This window comes from Miscanthus floridulus, chromosome 16 (assembly GCF_019320115.1).
Source record: "Miscanthus floridulus cultivar M001 chromosome 16, ASM1932011v1, whole genome shotgun sequence".
Lineage (NCBI taxonomy): Eukaryota > Viridiplantae > Streptophyta > Magnoliopsida > Poales > Poaceae > Miscanthus > Miscanthus floridulus.
The window spans coordinates 100,329,743-100,340,780 of NC_089595.1; the positions used below are offsets into that span (position 1 = coordinate 100,329,743).

The 11,038-nt window shown below is 41.8% G+C and overlaps 1 protein-coding gene across 1 annotated transcript; it reads left to right on the forward strand.

The window, feature by feature from the left end:
- The first annotated feature begins 9,500 nt into the window (after window positions 1-9,500).
- On the forward strand, window positions 9,501-9,983 carry LOC136511123 (uncharacterized). Its single transcript, XM_066505320.1, has one exon. It carries the CDS (start codon window positions 9,501-9,503, stop codon window positions 9,981-9,983), a length of 483 nt encoding a protein of 160 aa, XP_066361417.1.
- Window positions 9,984-11,038: the final 1,055 nt, after the last annotated feature.

Genomic DNA, 11,038 nt, shown 5'->3' on the forward strand with positions numbered 1-11,038 from the left:
TGTTGGCGCGATGATGTAGATCCATTGAAGGCCTCCTTAGCAGACCTCTTGCTGTTCTCCATGATCTCAAACCTATGGAAAAGCAGGAACTACACTAAAGACGCAAAAGATTTGAGACGAAGCGGGCTATTTTTCGATCCACAGCCATGGCCGGTATATATAGCCTGGGAAGGTGAGGAGACAGATTTTGCTGGGGGTATGGAATTGAAGTCAGATACGAAAATGGAACGACACTCTAGAAATTCAGGGGACGCATAATGAAGAAATAACATATTCGGACTTATTGCTTTCCATAATCACAAAATATCGTGGGATGGATACGAAAGGTTTACATTGACCAGCGATCAACCCACCAAGGCTTCTTTTGATTGAAGGGAGTCCGGGTCCCCACAAGGCCGAGAGTCATCATGAACTGAGTCACATTGGCCTGTTGATAAAATTGTACCAAGAGAAGGGGAAAGGCCGCTCGCCTAACAGATGCTCAGCTGATTTCTTGGTGACTAGGAAACTATGGGAAAGAAGCATGTGGCTTTCCCGATGGGCATTTGATGGAACAAGCAAGGGGAAGGTGTCCACACATTTTAGCCCTTGTAAACATTAGAACAGCTCTATGAGCATGGAGAGAAGACTCAGGTGATATCACAAGAATTCTTCTAACCACAGTAGCTGATCCTCTTGCTTGACAAGGTGCTGAAATGAGCGACATAATCACCCTATGCACAAGAATTCTTCTAACCACTCAAGATCTTCATGGCAAAAGGATAGACCATGGAGGGTCAGGCGGAGTTAGAGGCACTCGAGGAAGCAGATAGAGGAGAAACATGGCTAAATTGTTGAATTACTCTTGCTAGAGTCAGATAGGCATTTTATAGTTAGCCTGGAAAGATGGATCCAAGCGCCCGTGAAGCAATAATGCTCTCGTAAAAGTTTTGAAGCATGAGCTCATGAGCTGACATAGACGGTGACAAAACAGTAGACCCCAGATCAAGATTCTCTACCTGTGACTGTAGACCTATCAGGGATACAGGCGTGATCATTTTGAAATAAAATTACTTTTATCCCAAAATTGAGGGGCATGTGTTTACACCAAAATTTGGAAGAAGAATTGTAGGGACTTGAAAGCTCCCAAGATCATGTCATCAAGGAATCAATTGCATGAAGGTCAGTATTAGCCAATTCGAATGCAGCACTAGAATCAGCTTTCTTCAGATAGCACCAACAGATAACGACAAAAGCTACGATCGGCACCAGGAAAATCATATTGGACTCTACAAAAAGGGAAAGATTAGAGTCCAAGTTATCTTAAATTAGGAATGTTTTCTCTTAGGCCAAAAAATTGTAATGAGTTTTGCTTAAGTAGGATTCATGCGTAGGTTGAGGGTATAAATATTGGACCCCAGCTATTGTAAAGGACACACAATCAATCAAATACAAGTTACTTACTTTTTTCGGCTTCGGCCACCCCTTAGGAGTAGGAGTAGAGTAGATCTCAATGAGTTCTTCAGCGAGCAGGGCTGCATTGGTCTAGCCAACCTCTGGCTTATCTGTAAGTACCATTATGGCTTATACTTTTGTTTGTACGGCTGCATCGATCTGGTCGACCTCCACTACGACTCTGGTATAAGCTAGTTATCGACTCTTATTTAGTTCAAGTATGGCTGCATTGATCCGGTCGACCTCCACTGCTCGAACTAGATTAAGGTCAAGTTATCGGCTCTATCTAAGGGTGGTGTCCTTCAGATAGATTCATTAAGTTACCGATATTGCTTATTGCTTTCATTATTTACTTAATTACAGTAATATCACTTCACCCAATTGGGATTGATCTAGATCAGCCTTATATCCTTTTTAACCCATAGTTTATTAATCTAAACTGATCTAATCTGTACTTTAAACTATAAGTTATGTTTTATCGGTTATTTTATGTCAATCTTGATCGTGCATAGTTTGCGGTTAAGGCATGTCTGGTCTTGACTAGATCTATTGGCTAACAAAAACTTTTCCATGGCCTGTTATCACAACCTATGTGATTTTGCCTCATACCCCACTATTAGCACCGTAGAGTGGAGATCATTATTTGGTAGATTTGTTCCTGATAGAGCATGACCTTAAGTGTGCGCTATGCCTGAATCAGTTGTTTTAGCCGATATCAACTGCTTTCACATATGCAGTTCATGTTATGAGACCGTTGAAGTAAAGATAGGTTAAAAGATATGTTAGTCCCATGATCTTATTATTGTATTACGGCATGCATGATTCTGCCTCATGCCCCACTGATATTAGTAATAAGTTAGGGTCATCGAGTTTATCGCTATTTCTACGGCCTGCATAATTCTGCCTCATGCCCTAGTGGTCATAACGATAGATGAGATCCAATATATTCATTAGATTTATCTCTATTAAATGGTTAAATGATGATGAGCTGCTTCTTTTATATAAAAGGGATTCGGTTACTTGCAGTCATTGGCTTAGCATAAATTATTATTGTTGACATCCTATTGCCATTGACTAATGTTTGTCTAAATAAAGATATTCATCTTGAATGATAACCGATTTTCCTTCCATAAACCCATGAGCTTTAAATGATTTATTCTTATGAGTATGCTGGAATCGACTATCTAGTCGATCTCCTTTCACATTGGCTCTTAGAGCCGTATATTCGGGACTGTCTGGCAACATCGTCATGTTCTGCCTTAAATTACTAATTAGCTTTCTCTTCTTGTCAATTGCAAGGTCAAATTGACTGGCACGTCTTGGGAGAAGTGCGCAAGATCGATAGTCCCTGTGTTGAAGCTAGGTGGATCTCTAGCTCCATCGAGTGGACCCTTCTAGCATGCTCGTGTGCCCTCAGCACGAGATGAAATTTCGTGTCGACAGTTCTATTGTACTTGAGCTATCTCGACCAGTGAACTTAGTAAATTCTGGAAGCCTGTAATTCATAGGAAGGGCCACTAAATTATATCACTCTGGATATGGATGTTTGTACGAAAAGGTCTGCCCTTTTGGTTTTAAACCAAACTAATTTTTCATCATTTTGGTTACTCTGAGCAATAATTCATCAGTATTTGAGTGAATTTCTTGGCATTTGTTGACCCATCTGTGGATTGAAATTTTGAGTGCCTTGATATCCTGGATTTGAAATCATATTGAGGGTATTATAATCTATGCCATAATGATATCCTTAGGGAATATCTATCTGTCCAGCCCCTTACTGATTTACTACTTGCAATCTCTGATTGAAAATATTAGGATCTATATCTCTATGAATCTTTTGAACTGATGGTGCTATTTTTGGAGCCGATGGTGGTATTTGGCCTGATATACCAAAGTTAACCATCTGATTTTGAACTTGTCCTTTCGGCTGTTGCACATGTTGTACTTATGATCCAGGATTATATTGCATTTGATTAGTAGTAACACCCTGAATTTGCTTAGATGAATTTTGAATTGCCTGGGCATCATAACTCTTAGCTAGTGCTACTTCTTGGTAGCTAGTACTGGCTTGATTAGTCTCCTGAGTCGATGGATGTGGAATATTGTAATAAGCTGGTTCAACCTGATCAAGTGGAAATCCATGAAACACCTCCTTCATGGTATTGTGGAATGTATTCAAGAAAGTTATATTATGACTCAGCATTGCATCATGAATAGATTTGCTGACAGCTTCTACAAAGAAACGCCTATCATTAGCTTCATCTATATAAATGAATCTACAAACAATTTTGAGTCTAATTTATTATCATCAACAGTGAGGTTCGATCGGATCGATGCAGCTATGATAATGATAATAAACTAAAGTCAAAGAAGCTATAAAATCATCTATATGTTGACAGATTTATGAAAAAATGCTATATGCATGAGGGTATAGGCAAATTGGCTAAAATAGCTGATGCAATCATAGCAAACAAACAGAGTACATATCTTGATCATGAACAAGATTACTAATCGATAATTTCTAATCTAAAGTCTTACTAGTGAGGTTCGACCGGATCGATGTAGCTATGGTAGTATCATTAGATTGGACCTCATTAACTAGTGAGCTTATTCAAGATTGAAACATGTATTTGAATGCATACCATGTTTGATTGGAATAGAGATAAAATAGTTGATCTAGCAGAATTAAGCCATTAATTATAAGATTTAAAGCGTGACCAGATCAAAGGACGACCAATTAAGATGATATGATGCCGATCTATCTCTATCTCAATCAGATGATTTGTTATAATTAGTAAAACATTAATTATAATAAGATCGATAACTAGTGAATCAACCAAAAACAACAAGGAAATCTTACTAATCTTAGCAAATTCGATAACTAGTGATATTGTATTAAACAATAAGTTATTTAACATAAGATCAATAACTTTAATCTATATTATGATTCGTAAGAGATCAATCAGCTCATGCAGCCTTACAAACTACGATATAGATCGATAACTAACTTATATTATAGCTCATAAAAGATCAATCAGCTGATGCTGCTTTACAAGCACAACACAAGTCATGACAGAACTCACAAGCAAGCTGGAGGTCGATCAGTCGATGCAGCCCTCTTTGCTGAAGAACTCGTCGAGATCTACAATACTCCTACTCCTACTCCTAATGCGATGGCAAAAGCCAGAAAGATTGTATTGATTGAATATGTGTCCCTTTTTTTACAATAATCAGGGTCTAATATTTATACCCAGAACATAAACATGAATCCTACTTAAATATGACTCATTACAATTCTTGGAATAAAAGAAAACTTTCTAACTTAATAATAACTTAGACCCCAATTTTCCTTATTTATAGAGTCTAACACATCTCCCTGGCACCACTCAAGTATAGCCCATTGACGACATCTGCTGACGTCATCCATAAAATAGCTGATTCTGACATTACATCTAAATCAGCTGATACCGATTCTCATCCAATCGATTCCTTGATGACACAATAATAGAAACTCTGAGTTCTCACGTTCTTCTTCCCAAATTTTGGTGTAAACAGTAACAAGCACCACCGGCTTGCAACTTGATCACCTAGTGCCACTCGATGCAGTCTCACAATGCAATGCACTAGAATCATACTCACTCGCAATCGATTCGCACGCATGCAAGCACAAGTGAGTTAGAGGGCATCCAAGCACTCCTACACAAGCCACAGGCATGAGGGTTCTTAGCAAGCTGCCCAAGGCTAGCCACCACTTCTATTTATAGCCCCAAGGGCTAAAAGAGCCGTTGCCCCTTCACTGGGCAAAACACGCACTGACCGGACTCGCAGGTCATAGAGTCTGGTCGCTAGGATGACACCATGCATTCCCTCCTTTTGAAACTAACCATTGGGCTCCAACGACTAAGTGTAAGTGTGTTAACATTTTTACAAATATTTTTCAAAGGATTAGTCACTCAATTCACCATGCCACTCGATCCTAGCAACATCGTAAAGTTAGATCACTCAAGTGGCACTAGATGACCAATATGCAAATAAGTTTGCCCCTCTTGAAAGTACGACCATCTATCCTAAACCCGGTCATCAACTTCTCTACACGCCTATGACCAGTGAAATGAAATGCCCTAGGTTATACCTTTGTCTTACGCATTCCATTTCATCTCCTCCATTGTTGATGCAACACATGCACCAACTAATCACCAAATGATATGATCCACTTCATATCATCACATGACCGTATTGGTTCATCGATCTTGATTTCACTTGCTCTTCACCAATGCTTCAGTCCATCGGTGCCAAGTCATCACTCAACTTGCCCTTCACACTTGCAACCGGTCCATCGAGCCAAGTCTTGTCTTGATCTTCTCCACCTTGATCACATGACTCTATGTCATGTCTCATGCAATGAGCTCCTTCATCACATGTGTTAGCTTTGCAACATCTCCAAGCTATTTCACCTCCATGGCGAAGGTTGCTCACACATGATGTACCTGTGGACTAATCACCTATGTATCTCACATTAAACACAATTAGTCCACCTAGGTTGTCACTCAATTACCAAAACCAAACAAGGTCCTTTCAAGTAGCAATATCATGAGGTCGATGCAGAGTGATAGCTGTTCTTATTTCATCCGTGAGGCCTGCTAAGAATCACGTAACAAAGTATACCTCATCATAAGTAGGATTGTAGAGAAGAATTCCATGCGCCAGCTTCTCAAACTGAGCATAGTACTCTACCACCAATCCAGTTTGCTTCAAATGCTCCAATTGCTTCAACTGATTTGGATACTGATCTTTGTCATATTAGGCGAAGACCAATCTGCATAACTGATCCTAATCCATCACCTGCCCTCATCACTCAATCGTCTACAACCAGGTTATAGTGGAACCTTGGAAGTTGAGGGTTGCGTACCGGGTCTTCCTCACCGGATGAATGCCATAAACCTCAAAAAACATGACACGTTGATCACGCCATAGCCTTGGGTTTTCCCAATCAAATTTTGGGAAATGCATTTTGGGAACTGGCATCGAACGGGTAAACTACATCTGCTCCAAATCAGGAGATGTAAGAACAGGGGCGGGAGGGTCATGGTGCATAAGCGTGACTAGGTGTGACAGTGAGGGATGAGGACCCACAGCGCCCACAACCAGGTGATCAAGACGCAGGCCATGCCCATAGGGCAACTATGAGCTTGACAACGATTGACGCGAAGCCACGGGAAGGGTGTTTAGATCAAACCATCCAGGTGCTTGTGCTAGAATCGCTAGCAGGTTCGGCATCATTGGGAGCGGTGGTGGAGGTTGCATAGGCGGAGCACATGGAGCCGAAGGTTGAGGCAGCGGTGGAGGCAGTGGTGGTGGTGGTGGTGGATGCTCCTCCAACTGTTGGACCCTTGTCGATGCCTCCTTCGACTGTTGCATCATCAGCCCCATTGATGTTTCCGCGATGGAACACCACGCCACCAAATCGTTGAGTTTGTCGAGCGTCGTCGTCATCATCTTCTGAAACCTGGTGAATTGCTTTGCCATCTCCTACACTTCAGTGAACTGCACTGCCATGGCCTCCATGCTCGCCTTGAGGTCGTCCATCGAGGTCGTCATCTCTGCCTAAAACTTGGTGAGCTTCCTCTTCGGTGCCAGAACATAATCGATAGCGGAGAAAAAAAATTCCTCCCTCGGTCGAATGGGCTCTCGATACCATATGTTATGAACTAACTATGGCGAAATGGATTTCTAACTAAAAATGGAAGAACAAGTAGGTGAACTCAGCTATTTCGAGGAAGATGAGTTTGTTATTCTACTAGATTCAAAATATTCAGTTACAACTTGCCCTTCCTCTCCTCTCCTCTGTGCTTTATATATCCAACGCTTACAGCTGTTGTCAGATGGCAAACAGTAACCTATCAAGCGACCTGAAAGGTCCTAATATGGCTAGAGGGGGGTGAATAGACTATTTAAAACTTGTATAAAGCACTAGAGCAAATTGGTTAGTAACACAAATGGCGCAATATAATTTTGCTCTAGCTCTATAAGGGTTGCAAGCCACCTGTCTGAAAGCTCTAGTTTGGTTTTGGTTAATTAATGAAATCCTAAGTGCTAACCTAGTTTATCAGAGTGATTATGAGATAGGTAGCACTACTCCAAGTGATGAAGCAGTGGTGAAGATCATGATGATGGTGATGGCATGGTGATGATCAAATGCTTGAACTTGGAAAAGAAGAAAGAGAAAAACAAAAGGCTCAAGGCAAAGGTATAAATAGTAGGAGCCATTTTGTTTCGGTGATCAAGACACTTAGTGAGTGTGATCACATTTAGGTTAGATAGCCGTACAATTAAGAGGGGTGGAACTCGTATCCAAATGTGGTTATCAAAGTGCCACTAGATGCTCTAACTCATTGCATATGCATTTAGGATCTAGTGGAGTGCTAACACCCTTGAAAATGTTTTGTGAAAATATGCTAACACATGTGCACAAGGTGATACACTTGATGGTTGGCACATTTGAGCAAGGGTTAGAAAACTTCACCGATGGAGTGTCCGTCCGTAGAGTGCGGACAGTCCGACAGTACCACCGGTGCCCTAGACAGAAAAGACGAAGTTCACCATAAGTGACTGGACGCTGGTCTTGGTTGGACCGGCGTGTCTGGTCAGTGGCAGCAGAGGGCGCGTGTTTCAGTCTTTGACCGGACACTGGCGCTAAAAGTGATCGGACGCTGGCAGGGTGCGTCCGGTCAGTGCTGACGTACGCTGACGTGGGGCGTATAGAAGAGACGTTGAGTGACTGGACGCTGGGTGAGTCCGGTCGGGCATGACTGGACCGACGCGTCGGTCATCACTTGACCGTTGAAATCGAGCAATCAGCATTTGAAGCCAATGACACATGGCACACATCGCACGACCGGACGCTGTGGTCTAGCGTCCGATCAATATGACTGAAGTGTCCAGTCGGCCCGTGTTCAGTGCAGTGAGGAGCCCAACGGCTCTATTTCGTGGGGGCTTCTATTTAAGCCCCATGGCTGGCTCAAACTCATCTCTTGGCCATTTGCATTGACATAGCAACCTTGTGAGCCTAGCCAAAGTCCTCCCACTCATCTCCATCATTGATTCATCATCTTTGTGAGATTGGGAGAGATTCCAAGTGCATTGCTTGAGTGATTGCATCTAGAGGCACTTGGTATTCGTGTTTTGCTGTGGATTTCGCTTGTTGCTCTTGGTGGTTGCCACCACCTAGACGGCTTGGTGCAGTGGTGGAGGATTGGCATGAGTTGGTGACTGTTCATGGCCATCTCCGGTGATTGTGAGGGGATTTGTACCTTCTCCGGTGGAGCATCGAAAGGTAACTCTAGTGGTTTGCTCGTGTCATTGAGTTACCTCACTTATGGGTAGGTTCTTGTGGTGTCCAATCGTGTGGACGGGGTTTGTGCAACACCTCTTAGCCGCCGAACCACCAAGTGTTGGTCGACACAACGGGGACGTAGCGTGTTGGCAAGCACGTGAACCTTGGGAGAAAATCGGTTGTCTCTTGCCATTTGGTATTCTCCCGGTGATTGATTTAATATTCACCTTGTGATTGGTTCACTCCTCTACACAGCGGTATAATCACCCTACTCACTCATTTATATTCTTGCAAACTAGTTGTGACAAGCTCTTTAGTGTAATTAGAATTGAGAGCTTGCTTTGTTATTTTAAGTTCATCTAGTGGAGCTCTTTAGAGTAGCAAGATTGAGAGCTCCTAGTGAGTAGTAACTTTGCAAGTTCTGTGCCTAGGAATCATTGCAACTAGAATTGTTGGATAGGTGGCTTGCAACCCTTGTAGAGCTAGAGCAAGTTTGTTTTTCGCTATTTGTCATACTAATCAAATTGCTCTAGTTGATTTATAGATTTTTAAATAGGCTATTCACCCCCCTCTAGCCATATTAGGACCTTTCAAGTGGTATCAGAGCCGTGGTCACCATTTGATTGAAGGCTTAATAACCTCAGTGTCAAATTATGGCTCAAGTTGTGTTCAACCATGTGGGGGCAAACCATCATTCTTTGATGGCACATGCTATAATTATTGGAAGAGAAAGATGAGGATGTATCTTGGTTCAATCAATGATCAAGTATGGAAAGTGACTGAGAATGACTATGCTATTATTGATCTCGATGATCCCACCAACCAAGATAAGATCAACAAGCAATGCAATACAATGGCTCTCAACACCATATACAATGCCATTGATTCCAAGGTGTTTGAGCAAATCAAGGATTGTGAAAGAGAAAATGAGGTATGGAAGAGGTTGGAGGAAACATATGAGGGCACACCAGCGATGAAGAGTGCCAAATTGTATAGCATCAAGGATAAATTGATAAGCTTCAAGATGAAGGAAGATGAGAGTATTTTGGAGATATTCCATCGTTTGCAAGTGATTATCAATGATTTGAAGGCATTGGGAGAGAAGATCAAGGATGATGATGTCTCTCATTGGTTCTTGATGCGCCTACCTCCAAGATTTGAGATGTTGAGATTGCTCATCATAAGAGGAGGATTGAAAGATATTACCCCCAACTAAGTACTAGGTGATGTCATGACTCAAGAGACATACCGTGTGGAAAGGAAGGGGGATGACAAGGAGGACAAGAAGAAAGAAGAGGACAAGAAGAAGAAGAGTGTAGCATTTAAGGCTAGCTCATCATCATCCAAGAACAAGGGCAAGTCCAAGAAAGAATCAAGTGATGATGATGATCTTAGTGACATTGATGATGAATCCATGGCTCTATTTGTGTGCAAGATGGGCAAATTCATGAAGAAGAAGGGCTATGGTGCAAGAAAGAGAAGAGATCACACCAAGAGCAAAGAGTATGTGAGAAGATGCTACAATTGCAAGAGCTCTGATCATGTTGTAGCAAATTATCCCTACAATAGTGATAATGATGAAGATGAGAAGAAGAAGCACAAGAAAGATAAGAATGAAAAGAAGGAGAAGAAGGAGAAGAGAATGACCTTCCAAAAGAAGAAGGGTGGAGGCTATGTAGTCACTTGGGATAGTGATGGTTCCTTGGATGGTGATAGCTCTAGTGATGATGACAAGAAATCTATCAAGAGAGCACTAGCAAGCATCGCCATCAACAAGAAGCTCTCCATCTTCGACACTCCATCGACATGTCTCATGGCAAAGCCTACCAAGGTAAAATATGATGAGAGTGATGATGATGAATGTGAAAGTGACTCTTGTAAAAATGATAATGATGATGACAATGAGGATGAGGAGTACACCAAGGAGGAGCTCTTGGACATGTGTGAGCAAGTGCACGCTTGCAATGAGATGAAGAGAAAGGAGTGTAAAGAATTGCGTAAGAAAGTAAAATTTCTTGAACAATCCTTTGATGGGCTCAATGCTACTCATGAGAGGCTAATGGAAGCCCATGAGAAGCTTGGTAAAGCTCACTCTAAGCTTGAAAAGGCTCCCTCCTCTCTCATTGAGCAAGTCAAAGTGGAGGAAGCCAAGAAGGAGCAAGTGATCATATCATGTGATGTGGGACTAACATGTGATCTTATTGATGAATCTATTTTTGTTGCTCTCACTAACACTTCTTGTAGCACTACCACTTCCACTTCACCCTTGAG